The 23,769-nt window shown below is 42.1% G+C and overlaps 3 protein-coding genes across 3 annotated transcripts; all 3 read right to left on the bottom strand.

Annotated features, from left to right (window-relative positions):
* Positions 1–12,635: 12,635 nt before the first annotated feature.
* LOC122408660 (ejaculatory bulb-specific protein 3-like) lies at positions 12,636–13,593 on the bottom strand. Its single transcript, XM_043415572.1, has 2 exons — positions 13,351–13,593; positions 12,636–13,038 (listed from the first exon to the last, which is right to left on the bottom strand). Exons 1-2 carry the CDS (start codon positions 13,547–13,549, stop codon positions 12,842–12,844), a joined length of 396 nt encoding a protein of 131 aa, XP_043271507.1. The 5' UTR covers positions 13,550–13,593; the 3' UTR covers positions 12,636–12,841.
* A 726-nt stretch (positions 13,594–14,319) lies between these two features.
* On the bottom strand, positions 14,320–19,448 carry LOC122408662 (protein sneaky-like). Its single transcript, XM_043415574.1, has 6 exons — positions 19,015–19,448; positions 18,071–18,286; positions 16,725–17,026; positions 16,160–16,347; positions 15,547–16,073; positions 14,320–15,105 (listed from the first exon to the last, which is right to left on the bottom strand). The coding sequence occupies exons 1-6, from the start codon at positions 19,303–19,305 to the stop codon at positions 14,458–14,460; spliced, it is 2,172 nt and encodes a 723-aa protein (XP_043271509.1). The 5' UTR covers positions 19,306–19,448; the 3' UTR covers positions 14,320–14,457.
* Positions 19,449–19,568: 120 nt separating this feature from the next.
* On the bottom strand, positions 19,569–20,831 carry LOC122408661 (ejaculatory bulb-specific protein 3-like). Its single transcript, XM_043415573.1, has 3 exons — positions 20,679–20,831; positions 20,207–20,395; positions 19,569–19,975 (listed from the first exon to the last, which is right to left on the bottom strand). Exons 2-3 carry the CDS (start codon positions 20,391–20,393, stop codon positions 19,779–19,781), a joined length of 384 nt encoding a protein of 127 aa, XP_043271508.1. The 5' UTR covers positions 20,394–20,395; positions 20,679–20,831; the 3' UTR covers positions 19,569–19,778.
* Between the last annotated feature and the right edge of the window lie 2,938 nt (positions 20,832–23,769).

Below are 23,769 nucleotides of genomic sequence, written 5' to 3'. Positions count from 1 at the left end.
GACGCTGATATATATTTTCGGCCGGGGCTTTGAATCGGACAGGTAGACAGTCGGTATTATATATCGATAGGGAATCTATAAAAGACATTAATTTATTTTTCTTTTTGATAATCATTTCTGTCGGTGGACTCTTGAATTATATTTCGAAGGTAATGGGAAAAAAAGGGGAGGATCAAAAAACGCGCTGCTCCTGCAGGAATTTTATCGGTGATTTATTTTGTTTAATTGCCATCGGCCCGATCGGACGGACCGCAGTTTATTTTTTTCTCATTTACCTCAAAAGTGCGTTTCAATCGACGTGAAAAAGCCCGTACACTCGCTCCCCCAACGCATCATGCCGAAATGATAAATTGTCCTGAAACTTGTGCAACTCCGTGCACGTTTCGTTGCCTGTTTACGTATAAATTGTGCCCATATACACCACATTTGTACACGTATAAACGACACCGTGCATGCACTCTCGCAAGTATATAATCACTCAGGTACACTCGCTCGTATACGTATACGCAGAGATTATAGTTTCTCAAAGTATTGGACGATTGCTATGGAGGATTTGAGAGTCGTTCATCGTTCGGGACTCGCACGATGCCGTATACACGCATTCAGCATCGTATGTACGTTACATCTGTGTACGTATGTATATATAGAAAACGAGAGAGAAACTGAGACTGGTTAATATCAAAACGGTGTTAGTGAGTGACCGCCCACGGTGAGGCTGAGACCACCCAACGCGTTTCTCGCTACCAAAGGGACCTTTTGCCGTTTTATTCACTCGCTTCTCTTCCTTCCCCCCTTCGGGTGTCTCCCTTCTATCCACTTCACAGTTTACCTTACGCGTGCACGGTCCATGGAGCCCGGCATTATTGCGAAGGGAGAAGCCGTATTTATTTTGGATTTATATGTACGCAACGAGGTGCACTTTCCGTTGGTTATTTTATTATTTTCTTTCGAGGGGGTTCCTTCTGATTACGTTGAAGTTTGGACGACGTCAGTTGAATACGAACTTGGACTCCGTTTATGGGGGATTTCGGTTTTCGAGCCCTCGAGTATGCGGAGCATTTTTTCGAGATATGGGCACACCGGAATGAATTGTAGAATCGAGTGTGAAGAAAGTGAGAATTCGCTGATTCATTTCTCGCGACGTATATTCAAAAGGTTTTCGATGAAATCCCCATGGAATTGAGAGCGGCGCATTCGAGTTTCTCGGGACGAGCGAACGGGATATTGCCACGGGAATGAGAGAAATGAAGCAGTTTTTCGAGTCGCCGTATTTATAAAATTGGCGGAAATATAAAAAAGTAATGTGAGATATAAATAAAAGGAGAGTGGCAGCTACTGGAATTGGAAGGATATAAAAGGCGTGCGCGTGCGAATAACGTCCCCTGCGCGAGAGTTGAGTTTTAGCGGGAAGGAACTCGGAGCTCGCGCGCCATCGTCTCGACCCGCAGGCCGCAACTTCCGCGGTTACTAGCTGGGTGGTCTCGGCCAACTTTTGCAAACGAGAGAAAGAGAGAAGGAGAGCGGGAGAGTCGCGCGCGTCGTGCACTTACTCGTATACCAGCAGCCTCACGAATACACACTTGTCCGGCCACACTCCTGCGCGTAAACCCGAGACACCCGGCATATCGAACGTGTTCGATATAGATATGAAATATTCATTATTCCTCTACTCGAGAGAACGAGGCGGCTCGAATAATCTTGGAAATTCGAGTACGATAAGGTGTATCGATAACGAGGGGAGATTGGTTGGTATCTCAATTCGCACGAGCACTGCATGCCTGCGTATACGATAGTTCCGCCGTCACGCAGATTTTCATGATTTTTCGCCTCTTTTTCTCCATCCATTCGTAAAAACGTGGAATCGATCGATAACAAAGTCGCTGGCGGCGGCGTTGGTTTAGTTGAGGAAAAGCTCGAACTTGATGCACCGCGCACGTGTTTTCTGCATTTAAGGTACGGTACGCGAAAGTGTCGTGCACGCACGAAAAGTTATTGAATTTTTTCATTAGTTATATCCAAGATTTCGCGAAAATCAATCGATCGTTGTATTCTGTGGATATTCAAGAATACATGCGTATTTTAGTTTCTTAACCTTACCGTTGAAAATCAATACTATTTGTTCACGCGTGACGTCGGTTCGACCTTTCGGTCATATTTCGTCGTTCGTTTGCTCCGCCACGTGTTTTTTTGACAGTTTTTAAAAAACGACCATTTTTATCCCGCGCGGTAACTCGTTGATCGTTCATTCTTTCATTTTCCTCCACTGCAATACTACTTTGGACAGTGAATTCTCGCACTTCATAACCGATAAAATTTGTGAAGAAAAGTGACAGCGTGACGTCAACAGCAGCGGCAATTGTTGCACCACGCTAGTCAAAATGAACTCTTTAAACGTTTTTTTAATAATAAAATTGCATTAAAATGTTGGTTCTCAACCGATAATATTTATAAAATAATAAAACTATTATTTTGTCAAACCGCGCACACGTGGCTCTTTACGAAAGCAAAAAATTCGAGGCGAGCACTTAACTTTTATACCAAACGTGCTAATATCATATTCGGAGGGCACTCGCAGCCGAATGAATCGTTGCGAAATAAATAATTTTGATAGAATGTAATCCCTACCGTTAATTGGCCGCGCCGTCGCTCAAAAGTCGCTCCTTCTCTGCTCAAGCCTTCGCGCGCGATATTCGTCGTTACATGCGTGATACATTGTAAGGGTGAAATTCGCTTTGGAGTTTGGACGAGAGAGAGAGAGAGAGAGAGGGAGAATTACTTCGATGGGATGCATTAATTGAGGAAACACAAAGAAACGTTGCAGTGAGCCGGAGAGAGGCGTGTCTGAAGTGTCCGTCAGAAACGCGAAGATAGCATCCTACGAAAGAGCCCGGAGCGATGCAAATAGCTCTTGTACGTACCTCGCAATTTTTCGCCCTCGTATCGAGGAGCACATGCGAGCAGGCTGCGAGACAAGCCGGGGCGAACGAGTAAAGAGCGGCAGGTTACGGTGGCAAAGTGAGTCACTACGGTGATGGAAAGACAAAAAAAAGCTGAATCGAGAGACGATTATTTACTGCACTTTTTCCTCGTGACAAACGATAAATTATCAATGAATTCACCTTGAGCGGATGCAAAGGCGCAACTTAAATAAATTCCGTTGGTAAGTCGCGCTACCCTTCGTGTTCTTCTACTTATTCCTCGCGCAGCAACTTTTACACATGAGTGATTCAGTAAACATACACATATTTCATGTATGGAGATGAAGCTTGTAAAGTACGGGCTGAGAATAACGTCACGAGTGCGAGTCGCGCACGCCCAGACTGTCGTTCAAAACGTTCCAATTATTAATTTAACTCGCTCGTAAAACAAGCCTCCCCGCGGAAAATGACTTGCGAAAAGAGAACGAAGCCGAAAGATGAAAACCCTCGGCCCCTGAGCTGTGATCATTGAATTCCTGTTCATCTCTCTTACGTCGAATGAGAAGATTCTTCTAGACGAAGAGAAGGACGATCGGTAAAAGCTTCCGATGGCCTCATGATCCAAGTGACGAAGAAAATCTTATCGCTGCCGAGAGAGTTCGAGGTGTCCTAAGCTTCTGTTCGCCACAGAGACGCGGTTCGATGCTCGGCAAAGCTCGAGCTTGATTCATGACTTGTATAAACAGTTGCTTTCCAGATTGGATCTGTCGAATGAGAATGAAAAGAAAAAAAAGCTCTTTTCGACCGAATCGCCGGACGAATGCAGTGACTGGGGAGCAGCGAAACTTTGCAGCGGCAATTTCGTTAAATGATTGAGTTCGTTCGAGGAAAACGGAAGAGAAAAAAGTCTCTTCGCCTGCGGAAACTTGTCAAAATTAAAAGATGATGCGGAAAACAGCCCGGGCTTCTTTCCATACGAGATCATCGCGCTGAGTCTTGGAACTCGAAGATTTTCTTTTAATGCTTGGCGTCAAGACTCCGGCCGGTGCGTCTCTTGATCTTGATCTTGATATGTATATTATATTCACGTATCTATACACAGGTATAAAGTGCGTTACGCGGTGCGTCGTCCAAGGCCCCCGGTAACGTGTTATTCCCCCGGAATAATGACGGCTCGGGTACACGCAAACGCACGCACTCTGAAAAATCCATCCCTCAAATCTCGCCTCCGGCAATTCACCATCATCGGAATTACGTGTTACGAGCTTGTCTTCATTTCTTTTTTCTCCGCTTTCTCGAACTCTTCGTTTTTTCAAGATCTTTTCCTCGTCGAGGATTTTGGAACATTGCTATGATAATCGTTCTCTCTGATCGTAAGGTTTTCGACGGTTTTTCAAGCTCCACTTTCATTCGGCGAACGTCCTCGCCGGTGGAGGGGACAACAATGAATTTTCTGAACCTTTCGATCCGGCTCGTCGTGAAGTTTCTTTTTACCAACCGCGAAGGAGAACGCGGTCGACGCCTTCACTGTGCATCGACTAACTTTCTCGTATTAAAAAAAATGATAAATATTGATCGTTGGTGAATAATAAAATTAACAATAGAATATGAGAGTATGGAAAATGGTACGAAGGGCATGAAAATTCACAGAAATATTAGATACAAATTTAGGCAGCTCGAAACAGCAGCGAATTCAGGCTTTTCTCCGTAAATAAAAAATAATCTCTCATAGACACGACAAAGTTTCGTTTCGACCGGAGACTTCCCGTAGAGCAAATCCGTCATGGAATAGACGCAAAAACCGTTTTGCTCCAAGAGTCCAGGAGAAAAGAAAGAGCGACGAGGAGCAACGGCGGGGGGTGTTACTTCGCGGACCCTTCGCAGTTCTCGCTCCCTTTTTCTCAAACATACTCTCTCGGTGCTTTTAGTTGTCGAGCGTAAAAACCGTTTACACGCTGTTTACCCCCGGAACGAGTTCGTCAATGCTGAGAATTCGTCATGGGTCTAGACCCGACTCTATGGGGCACCGTTCGCGCTTATAACACTAACAGTCAGGCCTATTTTACGACCCCCAAAATTTCGGTGACCACGTCAACCTGACAGAAATTGTCCTGCTTCTTCCGAGCGCAATTTCCAGTAAACAACAATACCGAAAGCGCACGTTTCTTGTGTATTTCAGAAAATCATTGACCACAGTTCGGAGATTTCGATCTCTCAGGATCATCGCGAACAATCCGATCGTCGATTAGCCAGCGATCTAACAAAAGTTTATTATGTGAAAAAAAATCGAGATTTCTCTGACTCAAGACCGTTCGCACTGAAAGTTTCTTTCATTGTAAATGGAACAACGAAAATGGCAAATTCGTTGGAAAAAAAGCCCACGGGACAGAAAGTTATTGCGGATCTGTGAAGAGTGCGCGTCACGCTTGAGAGGAACTCCGTCATTGAGTTTCTGTTAGGATAATATGTAATAGAGCAACGGCGGGAGGAAAAAAGTTAAAGCGTGCAAAAGGAAAAGGAAGGAAAGTAGAGAAAGCGAGAAGGGAGAATATGAAATAAAGTAGCCGAGGGAATTGGTCGTTGAAGGGGAAAGAGAGAGACGGGGAGATGCGAGGCTGTACAACGTGCTGGGTGGTCCAGCAGAGATTCGCCTTCCGCTAAATATCGCCTTTGCGCCCTCAACGTGGGTGGTCTGGTGATGTTGGCTGCTGGTTCTGCTCTTCTCTCTCCCTTCCTTCACCATTCTGACTCGCTCTTTTCCTCTCTGTGTATGTATCTTTCTCTCTCCCTCTCCCCGCGCGGTTGCTCTCGCCTTCGCATCTCTCTGCGAGTAAATCGCGAGGTGCTCTTGTGATCCTTTCCTCGATATCACATGTCCTCTTCTGCTCCTCTGTAACAGCGATGGCATACGACCCGAAATTTCCTTTTTTTTTCTCCTCCTTTTATTGCGTGTATTTATCTTGAAATCGGCGCTCTTAGCTCAATTATTACGCTCGATTGCCTTTTCTCGCTTTTCTCAGAAAGCACATTTTTCTCCCGGTCGTTCGCTTCTCAACCGAACAATACTTCGATCACACGTTTTTCCGCACGGACCTTCCTTTTTTTTTTTTTTTTCTTAATTGAAACCAAAAATTATCCTCCCGATATAATCGTAGCGTGGATCCAGAGGATGCTTTGTCGGCAAGCGGCTTGGAAGTGCTAGGAATCCGTTGAAGATCGATTCACCGATTTTTGTTGCGGAAACTATTGCCTTTGTGACTCAAACTCGGGCGATCTATTTTTGTCAATAACGAGACGCGTGTGAGTGCGCGAAAAAAAACGAAGTCCCAGCGGCCGACGATACGAAATCCTTAATCATTGTGTTACGGAGTGTTTATAGAAGGAGCGATAGAAGATGCTTTTCTCTCTCCCTCTTTTGTCGATATCTCGATGGCGACGTGTGTGGTCAAACGCAGGAGAGAAAAACGATGACGCGGAGAGTGAAGTTAGGTGAGCACGTACGTATAATCACGCGAAGGAAGGAAACCCATGCCGCTTGTTCACAGGACGCACGAAGGGCGCCTTAACGTATGGGGGAATACGAGCGTGAAAGAGTGAAATGCGCACGAGAAGGAGAGTTAAACTCGGGAAAGATATCTTATCCTCGAAGAGTCCGCCGTCCGTTCACAACCTCGCGGGACCGCCATCAGGATCGTCTCCGTCGTCCTCGTCGTTGTCGCCGTCGCCGGGGATCGTATGCGATCGATCGATCAACGTTCGTCCCCCAGCCGAGTAACGTAACGACGACCATACGCATTAAAATGTATGCATCAGTCGCTGCGCTACGTAAGGTCTCAACTCTGGTAAATCAGCCTTCAAATTTCATCCTCCGGATGACCTTTTCTTCGCCAGCTTTCGGCGTATCTGACCATTCGTCTTGTGTGCACTCGAGTGCACATGCAGGACTGCATTTTTCACTCTCGATCGTTTCGCTCCGTGTTTATCACTCGTAGGATATGAGCAGGGGAAAAAGAGCCCCAAATAAAAGAGAGAGAGAGAGAGAGACACTCGACCAGATGTCGCCATCGCGTTGTGTTTGTAGACGTTAAAACGATTGGCGAGCCGACGACAAAAATGAGGAGCTAATGCGACGGTGATCTTGAATTTTTCTCCATTTACCTGCGCGCCCCGTCAAATTTTTACAAAGTTCAAATAACTTTTCACAAACACTTGCCTCACTTGATGATTCTCTGTATATCATTATTCGTCCATTGGATATAAATTGATGGTTAGTCTTTACTTCTTTGGAACTCATGTCGGCAAAAATCAAACACGATCTCCCACCAAGAATCCCACGAACAGCAGGCTCAGTGACAAGAGAGGCCTCGTTTTTTTAAAAAGAATAATTTTTCTCAATCACTAAAACCCGCGACTCTATAAACTCATATTTCCAATACGGCGTATATGTAATGACGTCCGGCTGATTAATTAGAAACATTATTTCCAACGTCTCTCGTGCGCGGGCAATCAATTTTGACAGTTCGATTCTCCGAGTCTTCATTCATATCGATGATGTCTTGAGAAAACCTCGTTACCGGTGAAAATGACTTGGGAATGAAAATCATGAACCAGCTGGTTTAAAATAAAGATATGAGTACGCATGTAAATAGAAAATGGCTGTTACATTTTGCTTGACGATTTTACTATGAAAGTATTTGAACCGCTATGCATAATATTAAAAATGAATAAATCTCAACAAATAAGTTGCACATAATTTTAATAATTGCAAGAATGGGGGTCCGTAGCAGAAATGATCTTCGCGCAGCAGGTCGTAAAAATATTGTAGCGGATGTTCGTCCTTCTAAAAATAATCGCATCGCTGCGTCTGGTTGACGCGGGTAGCTTGAAATAGTGCAAGTCGCGTATTTCCAGAAGATAAATAAATGAAACTGTACAAAACTGAAGGAAATGTAATTTTTTCGATGTTTGGGATGCTGAGACGAAGAAACGAGACAAAAATGAAGGGAGTGAGACAAGATCGAAGCTCGTTTCCTGTTCAGAAGGATGGCGGTAACTATGTTGAGTAATCGAGTCGCTAACAGAGAGCAGGCTACGTTGGAATAATGGGGCATAATTGAGTCCAGCGATCGTACGTTATCCGATCGATCTTTGGGAGAAGAGAAACTGAATGAGCAACGAACTTAAATAGGGGAGCATATGCACCGGCGGAACTGCTTCTTTCTTGGTAAACCAAGGACCGGATCGATTATGGAGAAGAATTTTTTGCCATAGAAATTGTACAGAGTGCCCCGAAAGTCATGCCTAAAACGAGCCAAGCAGTTTGCTCGTGATTCTGAAGAAAAAAGTCCTTCGCAGCTTTTCTCACCGACGCACACCATCCGGCGCGCGAGGCATATTTTGATGAGATAGAAATATAAGCACGGTAATTCGCCACGCTTCCGCGTTTGATGCACGTACCGGATCATCGCGCCCGCCATTGAGCGATCCTTTTCCCGTCTGATTCTCATAACCGGTGGGCCCGTACAAAAAATACGTGAAAACCTTTTTCCTCTGGAATTACGCGATCTCACTGACGGCTGGGCGTTGCGACGAGGACTTTTGACCCACGCGGTGTATACGAGCTTTGTATGAATTGAGCCCGCAGTCTCGTTGACTCTGACTGGAGAATAATGCAGGCTACTTGCTTCCTTTTTCTCCGTTATAATTCTCCATTCTTATGTAGACACTCGCGCACGAAGCAGGCACAAAAGTATATGCACGTAACGATCCGACGTCGCAGGCTGACCGTCGATGATGATGTTCGCCAGTCCGTCAATATTGCCAGGTCAGCTAAACTCGCGAACGAGGGAAACGAAGCGTGAAATTGTGGAAACATTTAAGCCTCGATCCAATGGGAGAAAGACGGAAAAAATGAGCGCACAAAAATCGAAGCTGCGGCCCATTCTTGAGGAACGATCTTTCTCTATTTTACCAGCAAGGATCATTAGACTATTTTAACGAATAACCCTCGTCCCATGAGTTAACGATACGAGGGATACTCGACTCCGCAACAACGTCGTTATATTCTTCGTAAATAAATGTACACGTACACACACGTTTTCACGTATCTACTCAGCTCTGCTCATTCATTTTCACCGTTAAACATGCACACGCTGTCGACTAGGAGGCTAAACGCTCGAAGAATATCACAAAGGAAGAGAGAACGAGAGAGGGGAATGCTGCATCGATCATTCGATAAACGAGGCAAAGAGGCGATATATCTCGTTCGATGGACAAGTTGCTTGGCACGCGAGATCCAACAGGATATAATAGACGGCTGAGAGAGGAAAAAACGCACGAGGAACGAAGAATAATGGGATCCTTGCGGTATTATAGGAAATAGGCGAGCTCTGATTCTCCTGTAAATTGATTATTCACGAGTGCCTCGGGTGCATCCGATCACGGAGAAAAATGTCGTTTCACCACAATTCCGGCAACAATATCAGCTTTGACCTGGGAATCAATATTTTTTCGTTTAGTAGATTGGCTAAAAGTTTCGGACACTGGAAGTTGAAGTTTCGGGCAGGAATTGAACTCTTACGGAAATTCCGGCAGCTAATCTATGGAGAAAACAGAAATGATGGGTTAATCGAAGAATGTGTAATGATCGAGTGTTTTTCAGCAGAACAGGGCAAGTCGAAGGGCTCGGGGCAACGATTACCAGTCGACAATTGGAGAGCGCCCATTTTTCTAATCGATAGGTTTGGATGTATGTAATTTTGAGTCTTGGCTTGCGTGATAATACGATTGCGAGGCCGCTACCTTCCGGCGGTGAAGCTTATTAGTGATTAGCCAATCAAATATGGAGCAAGCCGGACCACGTGACCGCCGTAATGTTGCAAATTGTGCTCTCAAACTGAGCGTACACACGCTCGTATATACTTACATTTCTGTAACGCGGAAAGTTATATATCTGTATCGAGATAATACAAATATATAGCGAGGTCGGGGGACCACACACGTCGTTCGAAGCCGAGTTATACGGGCCAGCAGATGCAGTGCCCCATAAACAGCAAAGCAAGACCACCCAACGCGTTATATTCCGACGACGAGGCAAAGTCGCGCGCCCTCGAGAGAGAGAACGCGAGAGGGAGAAGGCTCGCTGCTATTCCTCGCTCCTCGTTTCCCCTTCTCTCGCTCTCTTTCGCTCTCGAATTCGTTACCTTAATAACCATGATAGTATTCACAATACTCGAACACCGCTTCAACCACACCTACATTTAATTCGCAGATTTTTCAATGAAATTCAATTAAGAGGATCAACTGAATTAAATGAGCCGATAATCGGCCTTTTTTCGAGCTAATAAACCATCGAGAACAAGCGGCCGATCGAGTTCTTCACTCGGAATATTATGTTTATGATAACTCTTCGATCACTCGGTGTTTTTCGTTTGTGAAATCGTTTTTTTATATACTTCGTGGGGAAAACTTTCGACGTGATGATGTATTTTATAAATTGTTTTGGTGTGCTTCGGTATACGGAAAATATGGGATTTCGTGTGAAGGTTTCTCTACGATGACCTTTCGATGGATTATCGCTATATCCTTGAGATTTTTCAAATCGTTTATTTGCTCTGCGCCACTTTCGGGAACGAATTGGTGTTGTAAAATCTTTCGATTTTGAATTTTAGCGGGCATCCCGAGATCGATAGAAACGCGTTGAAGTTGACATCGTCCGTGTGCTTAGATTTTTTTTCAATTTGACAAAAAAATTCATGTCAAAACGATTTTTCGGTAGTTCGGAATTGAAAATTTGAATGATCACCTGGCTGGAGCCCCGAAAATCGAGTCCTCGTCGGAGCTCCAGCATCGATGCATCGTTTCTGGGACACCTTGTGTGCAGTATTTATGCATTCGTTTACCGGCAAACGCTTAATAAATGAATGCGCGGTACACGAGAACGTGTACACGCAACCGCATGATATAATAATGCGTAAGACATAAATAGAGATTTATATTCGAGTCGTAGAGAGGATGACGGTGGAGCAAGGATGATGCGGTGGGCTCGCGGAGCGGAATTGATATGTCGGAGGTACGCGGAATGTTAGGACGAGTGGCATTATTCGGAATTCGTGAAAAGAAGAATATAAAAACATTAGAGAAATTCACGACTCTCGTCATTCGTGGGACACTCTGAGATTTTGTTTTACGATTTATCGCAATGAGAGAAATCCAGAAGCACGAATCGCCCGTAAATAATATAGCCACGGAGAGCTCGTGGGTGCTGCCGCGGATCATCCGGAAATAAATATCGATAACGAAAGGAGAAAAAACGTGTATTTTCATGAGCGAACAGAGAGAAATAATAAAAAGCTCGAGAACTCGTGTGCTGCGTTCTCTAAACTTCCTTTTGAATCGCTTGTAACACACGCTGGATATTCGAAATGCAAAGGAAGCTTGTTTATTACCACATTTTCGTTGACTCGCCCTGTTTGGGGGCTTTTTTCGACCCTTCCATCGAAATAATATACGTATATACACAAGGAATGTTAAATATATCCTGGTATTACTATACACGTGATATTCCCTCTTGACCCTTTCTACTTTTCCCTTTTTTTCCTTCTCCCTTCTCTCTCTCTCTCTCTCTCTCTTTATTTTTTTCCTCGACGCAGGATTCTAGGAAGTCCGAGGCTTCTTCGATCTCCTGCGGCCACCCACGTAACGTTACCCTCTCACTCTCCCGCTGTCACTCTCTTGTTCGTTCCGCATGTGTACGACGTACACGCGGTTTTCTCCCTAAATATGTGTCTGATTTTAATGTCCTACGCAAAAATAACAATGGCTGCACCCAAGCCGTAAATCGAATTGTCCCAAACGACATCGCGACGTCCGGATGTAATTTTGGTGTCAACACTTAACAGTTGCGGGAGCTTTTCTTTCTATTGGTCTTCTTCCTCGTTTACCAATCACCATTTTATTTCTGCCGAAGTGTACAAACGATTTTTATGAACGTAAACCTGGTGACGAGGTCGAAAGGAGCTTCGAAAAGACTCGCGAATGTTGTTCTCAGTGGCGGAAAGGTTTCGAAAAATTGCAAAAAATATATCTTTCAGGCCAAAATAAATGCTGGGGTCGTTTCGAAACGTTTTATCGAGCAGTCGTTGACCATTAATTTTTCTCACCGAAGCAGGATGTTGCGCTCGAAATTTTCTATTTATCGTCAAATAGATGTGGAACTCGTGTGATCCGGAATGCTGAAATATCTCAGGCAAAAGCGATCACGTAATGTTGTCGGTAACCCTAAACCAGCGAGCGGAATTTGAAGCTATTACCAAAACTCGGGTCGTTATTTTCGTAAATAAGGCATTTGAAAAAAATTTGGGTTAAAGGTATGGACATTTTTACGAGCGGGTTTATACAGACTCACGGTTATTTGAGGTCGTGGAAAAAAACAATTCGTTGGAATCGAAGCGAAAAAAATTATAGAGTTTCTTTGCCGAAACGGATCAAAGGCAAATACCACGTTTGACGAATGTTTTTCATGAGACTCCTCAAATGGAGGAGCCTGGTGAAGAACTTGGAATTTGATCCGTTAGAAAACGGAGAAAAAGGTCGATTTTTGAAACCTGCCGAATAATAAGCCGCTCGATGGAAACCCACGCTCATGACGCACTCATTTTTTGCTTCGCTTTCCGTGGGGGATTAACCCTATTGAAATGAATACCACGAATCTGGAGATTGGGGGAAAAAGTTTTTTTTAATGAGCGATCAAAATTATGTGCACAAAGTCACTACACACATTCGAGTACGAGCGGAGAAGTGCCGAATTTCGTGATAGATTTTCGTTGCAAATTTCACCTTTACCGGGAGCTATTAATTTTGCAAATCGAGGTTAAACGAAGTGAGAAGTTCGGATAGATAAATCGTATGGTCCTGTGAGCCATTTATGGAGGAGCAGGAGTGTCGGTTTTGTTGTCGAGATACAGCTTCTTGTAGCTCCCAGTAGGGTCGTATTTGATCTCAAGATGCGACCAATCTTCTGGCTCGCTGTCGATCAGATGATGAGCCAATTTGTCGGCAATTGTTTTTTGTGCTTCGCTGCACGAGGCGCACGCGTTTGTCAAAGCTTCCGGTAGATTTTCTGCGCAAATTGTGGTCGAAAAAATGAATCCTTCGAGTACTCGAAGAAAATAACGATCGTGTGAAGAACTTACGGAAACGGTATGGAAAAAAAATCATTCGTGAAATTCTACGAGCTTTAGAAAATCGAGTCGAGTGAGTGCGGAAAAAATGGTGTGAACTCGGTTGAAATTAGAAATTTGAAGTGCAAAAAAGTACGGTGTTTCGGTGGATTATTTCGAATTTGATTTAAACAAAATCAAACATACTTTTGAGTTTTTTCATTTTTCGTAAAGAAGAGCATTTGATTTGTTTTCTTATTTTAAAAACTCACTTTTCAATTCGTTTCCTTCTGGAGTGCAAGGATTTTCTTCGAGTAAACAACCCACGTAGCTCTTCAGCAGTCTCTCGCTCTTAATTATTTCGTCAATGTTGATATTGTCGTACTTGGTCGTGTACATTTTTTCCTCGGACGTGCAAAGTACGGCGCCCGTCAGAGCACCGTAAAAAATGACGTAAAAGATTTTACTCATCTTTCTGCTCTCACGGTTATTTTCTGAAGAAATTTTTTACCCCTTCGACTTATATATACCCAGACTTTGTGATTGATTTGCTCGTTAAAACGCACGACAATTGAGTTCCACAAAATTGCAAACCTTGAATTATACTTTTATGTGCACGAAACCGCAAGTATTTCTTTAAAGTGACACCCAAATGAGGAATGAGTCACGAATGTGCGCACGAAAAGCCACTTGGAGGAAAACTGTTCTGAACTAAATCATTTTCATCTGAAATAAAATTTCGCGTCTGATTTTATCGACGAACCACATTGTTTTATCAAAAATTTCTACAATTTAAGGGCTGTGAACAGTTTAAACGTTGGAATTTTAGGTATTTTTCGTTTATTTTATAAATAAAAATTGGTTGATAACAAATCTCAAAAATGGAACATCTTGGAACAAAAAACCAAAAAGATTCTTAAAATATATGCTATTAACTATCGCATGACGTATTTTTGAGGTTTTCTGAATAGAAAATTGTTTATAAAAGAAGAAAAAAAAAGTTATCAAAAAACGGCTCAACGTCGATTCAAGGGGTGCCATTTTCAACGCACCATTGCACAAAACATACCATAAAAAAAATTTTTCAGTACTTCTGAGTATGTAAAAGGTGTGCTCAAGGTTTCATGTAAATCCATCCAAGCAATTTTTATTTTGAAAAGAAACAAAAAACACCTGAAATTCCAACGTTTACACTGTTCATAGCCCTTGAAAGATCGAAGGAAAAGAGGGAGGAAAATTAATTTTACGTTAATATCGATTATTTTATTTGCAATTATTGTTATAAAACATAGTGAAAGAAGATTCGATAGTCACTGAAATTGAAAGATCGCTGGACAAAATGATTATTGCACGCTGACATGACGTTGCGGTGAGCAGAGTCAGAGCTCGGGAACGTCAGTGTCATAATCTTCGGAATCACTGTCTGGGAGTTGTGCACAAGCGAGGCAAATTCCGCCAATGTCACGCCAACATTCGGGACAATGGATGAAAGTGCAACCCGGAGTGGTGCACTCGCGAAACTTGGCCCCTCTTATGGACTCGGGTTCACCGCAAATTAAACACTGTCCTCTTGCACAAGCGAAGAATTTCAACCAACCGCAAAACTGCGGAGATCTGAGTCGAAGAGCGAGCCAAGGATCCAAATTACGTTCGAGGAGACGCGCTCGAACGAGGGCTCGCACTTTACCTTTCATGAACCTGAAGAAACCGATTCTTCGACGCAACGTTTCGTTGTACAGATACAAAATTCTTCGCTTCTCACGTTTTCTATAAAAAAACGAGCAGATGCAGCGTCGCAAACGTTGGGTGTAACAGGCGAGAAATAACATCCCCCAAACTCCCATATACGTCACGTAAATCTTGGCGAGAACGTAATTCGGAAGCTCCGTTGGCCGTGGCAAACACGCTTCGTTCGAAATCACCATTTTCACACGCTTTTTCACGTTGAAACCTTTGATCACACTCCTTATCAGCGATGCTATCATCCCCGTGCCACGAATCTCCAGCTTGACATCGTGATGGCCAGCCTGAATCGTTCGTTTTCGAATTAGTACGCCGGTTTCGAACTTTCCATTTGATTTATCAAACGAATTGGAACGTTTAGTAATCAGCGAAACAAAATAGTTTAATCCACTGTTTTCCCCTTCAATTGAAAGGAGGAATTGTGTTCTGTGAACTTTTCATCACTTTGCAAATAAGAACATGAACGGAGAATCATCGGTATTCGAATTTCTTCTTTAACTTTTGAACTTGAGAAAGTCAAATCAGTGAAAATTTTGTAATATTTGCAACGAGCTCGCTAGAAAAATAAAATATTTTTATTTTTTCTTTCTATTCGTTGTAGTTTTGCCGCGACTCTCGCCTCTGGCTCCTCTCGCGATGCTTTCAGTAAATTGTCATATTTATCAAATCGTAGAAGAGCCAAAAGCAATAATCATAGAATCCCTTGTTTTACGAGAACGAAATACCTGAGAGTACTCCATGTGGGCGTGTTTTCTAACCAAATCAAGAGTCTCGAAGAACAATCTGTCGAGCAGGACGAAAGTAGTAGCGGTGACCATTTCGAGAATGAGTTTTACGGTTTGTCCGATAAGATTGGGTCTCTCGAGTTTTCCGGCGCGGAGACGATAAGGGTCGATGAATTTGGCCATTTCAACTTTTTTCAGGGGCAGCAAAGTCGCGCTGCCGCGGGCTTTTCTTCTCGCATCAATTTTCCGAAAGTAAGTGGTCACGTAACAGTTGTCGTAGTCGATATCGGTTAAATAAGAATCGTGATAGTTCTGGGCGCTGAAGATTATTTTGACGAATACGAAAGCGAGGCAACGCTTCAGGAGAGTCATAACCGTGTCGAAAAATTCTTTTCTTATGTTAAAATCGTGGAGAACCGCTTTCGCGGTGTCACTCGGACCATAAACATCCAAAATCGACGGTGCAAGTTTAACCTTGTACTGTAATTTTGCGTCTTTCAGGCTTTTGCTCAGAGTCTCTCGCGATTCTTGAAAAGACGACAGAGAAAATGCCACGTTAATTTCAATTCGAGTCCAATTCTGGCTCTTACGATGCTGAATAAATTTCATGCACTTTTCAAACTCGCATATCCTTCCCCGAGTCCGGAGTCAATATTTCCCTGAGGATCGCAGATCCTCGAACCTCCCAACGCTTGAACTATGTTGCACACAAAAGTCAGTTTCATAGGCCAGCACAAAAGCCAAGACACGAAAAATGTCACCGCGTTCGCACACTTTTCATGGGCACCGGCAAACATGGTTCTGCAAATGTCAGTTCAACACAAATCACATTTACAAATCATCATTAACATCGAAGGATTGTTTTTGGGGATGCTAAATGGGGATTCGCGTTTGGGGTTTACGAGTGAAAAAGCAATCTTCTTTCATCGATCGAAAGGAATTTCGAAACATTTTTTGACTTTCAGTGATTCAAAAGGAAATTTTTCCGATTCATTCGAATGAAATCTCCTTCTTTTCAAAGCTGCTGAGATCGCTAAAAAAAATTCGAAAAAATCATTTTACTCATTTTCGTAAGCAAAAAAGGATTGTCCTCGAGGGACATGAGCTTCGCCATCATGATTTCAGGGAATTAGGGATTTTTATGCTGATTAAAAAAAGAAGCGAGTGGAAAGGCTTGCCTGCACTTTTCCGAGCCTCTGCTCAGTTGTTCCTCGCACCTAGTTTCGACTTTGGCACGATATTTAGCCTCATAAATTTGACTTTCGGCAGTGGCACTCTCTTCGGCCTGTTTCTCCTTCGCTCTGATCTCGTCGCTTCGTTTAGTGTCGTCCAGCAGCTCATCCATGTAATCATTTTCCTCTTTGAGTCGTTTCATTTCCTCTTCACCTTCGAGTTCTTCAACAATGGGGCTCATAAGCTCTCTGACGGATGTGAGAGTGTCCTTGACCTCGTTGATGTCTGCTTTCATGCCGAACAACGCCTGAAAGAACGGCAGGAAGATGGAGTTTTGCTGACTCTTCAATCATCACAAATCCTTATTTTTCCCTCATTTTCCAATGAATTTTCCAACCTATATCGAGTGTATTAATCATATGTGCATTAGCAATTGAAAAATGAAAAAAAAACGGTGTGCACGCTATCGATCGACGGGATAACAATGACAGAGTGCTCGCCGTTTTTGCTTATTCCTTTTTTCTGTGATCCTGCTCGAACCGGTAGACCTTGCCAATCTCTCGTTGAATTATAAGCAACGCGCGTATCGGTCCGAGCACGCGATCTGCTCTGGATTACCGTCGCGCGACTTATCGAATCGAAACTTTTTCAAAGTTTTATTGCGTTTCATTAAAAGCAATAGGACGACCATGTTTCATCTAATTTGCATATTAATATGTAACGGACTACTCGTATATACGCTGCCATTAAAAACTTTCGAAACGATTAGTTTATAAATTATCGAAAAAAGCTCAACTCAGGCCCGATGAAAAAGAATGTTACGATTGTTCAAACATTTTAAGGATTTTCACATTGCTTCTTTGAACAAGTTCATTTAACGTACAGGAATAAAACGTTTGAATGATTTTTCAACAATGATTCAGCCTCCAGCACAAATCTTAAATCAATGAAATATCTCATCGGATGTCTCATGAAAATTGAGTATCATTGTAGGTATTAATCATTCATGCATATCGTTCGAAAACATGATTTTTCTATGAATTTTCATCAATCCATTGGAATTGAGTACAATCTTCGACGAGGACTCTTGTCAATGGTAAAGACGTTGGAAAATAGAGAAGCGTTTAACTGCAGGAAAACGAACGCTGGATAAACTAGTTCTTTTCGTCATTGATCAATTGTTACTCATCGTTGGTGGAGGAAAAAAACAATTTCGTTGCAATTCGAACGACTCGCAAAGTTGGAGTTTTTTTGAACTGACAATTTTTCGAACGATGCTTCTATAAAGACGTTTATTATTGAACGTTTTTCGTCGCACGCATCTCGTTTGCTCAGAAGGAATATTCATCACCTGTTGAAACGGCTTGAACATGAGGTCGAAACGAGTCTTGGTAAGATTGTACGTCAGCTGAGAGGTACATGCGAATGTTCTCACGACTTCTTTGCCGTTGTACGAAAGATTAAATATCGGGCCAGCGATAACGTACCCAAGGACCAATGCCTTCAGGACGCTCCGTCCTGCACGCCCGAAAAACGCCGGAATCATCAACAGGCACACGCATCTCACCTGTCACAATATTTCGCCTCGTCTTCAGCTTCTTTTTTTTTTTTTTTAACGATTCGTATCAGACATTCGCGATTTTAATGAGGCAATCCAGATTTTGATACTTTGTTGCAGACGCTGACTATACATTTAACACGATTTCATGATTGCGTGGTCAACGTATCGAGATCAAAAGCATCGGATTACACGCGGTACCCCGGTGAATATCGAGCGATGTCAACTAAATACGGTTCGAATGACCCAACATTTTTTTATCAATCTTCAAAATTCAATCGCGTGTTTCGTACGGTTTTTTCGAGTCGTGTCGCGCTTCTTTTGATCTCTCGCGGTTGCTTCCTAAACTTTTTAATAATTAATACGATTTCGGACCCCTCGAAACACCTTTTGTACGATTAAACGAATCTTCCGTTCAACGAATCATGACTTTTCAATTCAACGTGATTTATTCATTAGACGTGCGTCAAGTTACGAGTATATTAGGATCCTTAGCGGCGTCCGAAGCTTTCAGAAATCACCGAACAATGATTCAACGATTCGTTCAACGATAGGGTTCACAGGTATTGCTGAAAATTCAGACTCCAAATAATCACGAAAAAAGAAATGATTCTTTCACTGTTCGGTCGGAAATGTCGTTGAAAAAAAAGCATCGTGCTTTTGGCTTATTTTCACAAAGTCTGAGCTGTTTTATATCTCGAGAGATGAAGCAAAAAACATAATGAAATATTGTTCACCTGAATCGAAGATGCACAGCCGATCGATAGCAAGACTATGACGATCGCGCCAAGTGCTAAACTCGTGTAACGATCGAATTCGAGATCGAGAATTATTCCCACGTAGAATACGATTCCGAGGAAAAGACCGAGAAAAAATCCAACGACGGCGCGAGCTTTTTTGTGGGTCCCAATCGGATCGTAACACAGGTGAAAAAGGCTTGGAAAATTTTTCAAATATGAAGCGAGAATATTTTTATGAGTTTTCTCGATGATTCGACCCAACCGATTCATTTTCCCGAGCCCGTACATCTTTTCAGATGATTTTTTTTACCAAATTTCAATGATCAGGTTAATATTCGATTAGACGGCGATGACAATTGAAATTCCAATTGCTCCAACTTCACGAGTAAGAACATGGGGAAAAAAAATCAACGACGATAGTAGAATCGTGGCTAACGTTGAATTTCTTCACAAAAGGTTCATTTTCTCGACAAAATAATCAATTGGAAATAATAGTGAATTCGCTCTCGAGAGGACCAGTAGTGGACAACTATTTATCAAAGAAAAATCTCTTTTTATGTAAACAATTTATTGATGCTTTGATTTATCATTTTTCTTCAATTTTGCATAGCGTTTCATAACTTTTTTTTGTTTTTTTTTGTATATACAATAAAATATTCAAGAAGTTGAAAAAAATGCTCCACTGTCGAGCTGATTCGAGCAGTGTTTCGGGGCTTTGTGTGCGTTCCTGTTTCGATTTGTGGAGTCAGATTGGCTCTACCTTAAACGTTTATTCCCAATTCCTTCGCCTTATCCTCCCACTTGGTTCTGAATTTCTTCTCAGGGTCATATTTGTCGGCGAGTTCGTTCCAAGTTTCAGGCTTGTTGTTGACGAGGAAACGAATGATTTTTTCTGTTCCGGACTTTTGTCTCTCGTTACATTTCGAGCATTCGGTCTCAATTGCGTCAGGAAGTACCTCTGATGACATTTAATACGGAGAACATATAATTGGATCAACATAACTCCAAATTGGTCGAATTTCATATCGAAATTCACGTAAAATAATTGAATTTTAATTTTGAGTAAAAAATTAGTGTTTAAACGATTGCTCGCGAGCTGAATTTTTCAACAATGCGAGAGGTGAAAATGAAAAAAAAATAAAATCGAATCATTCAGAACTGAAACGTCGTAGCCATGTTACGAGCTTACCTTTGAGTTCTTTGCCATCAGGACTGCATTTCCCGCGCTCCATCAAACAGTTAATGTAGTTTTTGAGAAGACGTTCGCTCCTGAGGATTTCATCCAAATTGACATTATCGTACTTGGTGGTGTACTGGGGAACGGCTGAAACAGCAACGACCACCAAAGCTACGAATGCTACCACGATGAGCTTCATTTCTAAAAGTAAATAGAAAAAAAAATATTATTTCCACGTCGAAAAGGGTTTCCAACAAAAAATATTTATTCATTACTAAACCGAACGTGAGCAACGAAAAAGTGTCAAGAAGAAGGTACCCAATTCGATGGAAAAAAATGGACTTTCGATAAAAAAAAAAATTTGTTTACAACTAAAATGAGGTTCGTGATTAATTTTGAAAATCTCTCTAGACGAGATAAAAGATTAAGGTTCAATTCACAGGCTTGGACTTTGAAAGGACTTGGATCCTCGGACTCGGCTCACCTGGGATTTAATAGTGCTGTTGCAAGTTGCTTTAGCAGCTCTCTGCTTGTTCATACCTACGAGACCTGCTTTTATAGGCGACAAGTGAACGACGAAACGATTACGCAAATATTACAAATGAAAAAGAGGGAGAAATAAAAACAAAGAGAGAAAGAGAGAGAGAGAGAGAGAAACGAGGCTTGCATTAACGAGATGAGAAACGCGACGATTCCTTCTCACATAAAAAAGTGTCCAGCGGTGGCTCTCACCTTCACCTTTGATTCTCAGGATTACTCGCAGCATTCGATCAACAAATACGTCCTCACTTAGAAACATTTAATTGGATCCTCCCTCGACACACACACATACGAATTTAAATTGATTTCTGAAATGATCCTCACACGCTCTTGACATTGACACCGAGTCTCCGCTGCTCAAAAACTTCATTTTTTCTTACCGCGACTACGAAAAAATTGGCAAACTTTTGCGAATTGTCTATGAGCATTTCTGTCATTTTTTTTTGCCAATTCCCTAAATCGATGAACGAGAATTCCTGTAATTAATCATTTTGGGTTGTTATCTGACCTCGCATCGTTTACTCAAGGGCCTTATCGCTGAATTCAACAGTTCTTCATTGTTGCCGTATTATAAAATTCAGTAGACCGTTAAGATTTGGCTTTCTGCATAGAAATCTTTCGTTTCGCCTCATTCATCACAGAAGCCGTGAGATAAATCCATAATGCGGAGGGAAAAAATATATTTTGAAGTCTTTTTACGAGGATATGTTAATGGAACTAGTCTGCGAACAACCTTGCGGTTCTTCACACATTTTCTAGGCTCTTTTCAACGCAAGCTGCACGTCTGAAAATCAACAGTCTTTCTTACTGTCGCAATGAATCAACGGAGGTAATCAATTATTGACAATAAATATGGCACTAACAATTTGTGAGCTGAGATTTTCCGTCACTGTTGTACAATATTGACGGAATGAATCAGCAGCATCATTGATGTTGGACGTTAAAAAGTTATTAACTGTGTACGCGTTATTATTGTATTGTAAAAAAAATGGCTCGAGCGGCGTTACTTGAAGAATGATAAACGATGGCAAAAAAGATAAAATAAAAATGGGCAAAAACTGAGATTGCTTCGCGTATGAAACGAGCAACGGAAGTATCGTTGGTTTTCTCTTCCTCGCATTGTCCCTTGGTCACATCGAGGAGTTTAGAAATCGCATGCGTCTCCGTTAATTACAAATGTATCTCCGTAATTAAATTACTCGTCCTCGATAGTTACAAGCGTAAAGCTCGTTCGTTAGTGAGTTTTTCTTGCGCAGTTGAAGAAGAATGGAAAAATTGCAAGTATGAGAAGAGATCGGGGAACATTCGAGATGAGATTTTTGTGTTTTTTTTTTTCGCAATTATCGAAAAACGATTGATGAAAAGGTTCCGGGAATACATTTCGCGAAGCCTCGAAGCTACGCTCATTCATAAATTCATCGGGCTCCGCGCGTCGTAACACGCTTCTTCGTGGAAAAATGATTTTTTGTTCATCTCGGTCAAGGATCGCGGCTTTCGTTCGTATTCCCGCTTGTGCGGGAATGACAATTGAAGCTAAAAGTAGCGTTAAATCGCGAACGACGAGTGTGTAAATATTGCTCGGAGAACCTGCTCGCGCAGACTGCACCTTTTTTATTATACTTTTCGTTCGCGATTGAGACGTTGAAGACTGGAAAATATGAACGACCCTTCTCGATCTCTGGCTCACCGATGATTCACCATAGCTTCTTCCGTGATCGCGCGACGTGCATGATCTCCAAGGATGGGATTATTATTTTTTTTTCTCTCTTTTCTTCCATTCTCGCTACGCCAAACGCATCGATAATTGTTCCCTCGTGTTGCGCGCACAATCCTCATATTCTGTGTAGAATGGTAAACATTTTTTTTCATACACCAGCACGATGTTCGTCTGCGGTTTTTTGTTAACGATTCCTTTATTTTTCCATTCAGTTTTGAATGGATCGGGCCAAAGTCGACGTCGCCGTAAATATACCGAGACCGGTGACTAATTCGTTGCAACAGTGATGGAACAAAACAATGTCATTTTTGTGGAAAATAAGAGACTCGGTACGGAGAATCGTGAACTTTGAGTAGTTTTATAACCATTTTTTACCACTTTCCTTCGTAAAATTCGCTTGACGTCAGTCTGACGCGATTTAGTTCAAATATTCCTGTTGGATTTTGACCGTCATTCTGTATGGCTAACTTTATTTATGTCTAACGTCATTCAACGCAGTATAAAAACAGTTTTGAAGCATGTCAAAATGACTCTTGATTTCAAGGAGGAATTTATAACGCTAATCACAGAAAATTAAATTTTCTCATTCGTTATACAGCAGCATTAATTATGCAGAAAAAATTACATTTTCCTGACGTGTACTGGTTAATAACTCGTGTCTTTACGGCGTGAATCATTGGCACTCGGAATCTCTTGATGAAATTCGTACTTTTTTCATAAATATTTTTAGAAACGTAGAGCAAATCCTGAATTACCGAATGGTAGGGAAGCTGTAGGATAAATTTTTTCGATTGTCCTGCGAACGTGATAAAAAGCAAGATTTGAAAGACAAAAATTTTTAGATGCAAATATGTTGATGAAATCAAAGAATGGTGGCACGACAAAAATGTTTTGTGTTGCCTCAGTGAAATCGGAGCGCATGCGAATGCGCTGATACACTGGTGAAATGAAAATAATCACAGAAAAAAGAATTAAATAAGAAAATAATCAAAGAAATGAAGTTTAGACACGTTCTGAGGTGGCTTTTTTTTAGGTGACGGTTCGGTTGATCGAAAAATTTTGGTTTCAAGCATTGCCGCGTTGACATTAACAGAAATTTGGGTTTATCGTCTGTTCAAATTACCTTCGATGGAGAATAACATCGCTCCATTTTTTCGAAATAACCCATACGGAGAAGCACTGAACGATAAAACACTAAAACATGTTAAATCAAACGATGAAGCCAGGACGACGACGCGTGTCGAGGTAGAGACCGAACGAAGAGTCTCCTCGTTCCTCCTGGAGGTCAGAGGTTTAAGAACGCCGAAGGATTAAGCAG

Source organism: Venturia canescens, chromosome 4 (assembly GCF_019457755.1).
Source record: "Venturia canescens isolate UGA chromosome 4, ASM1945775v1, whole genome shotgun sequence".
NCBI classification, from domain to species: Eukaryota; Metazoa; Arthropoda; class Insecta; order Hymenoptera; family Ichneumonidae; genus Venturia; species Venturia canescens.
The sequence above is the reverse complement of the archived record's forward strand: the minus strand, read 5'-3'. Positions and strand labels throughout refer to the sequence as shown.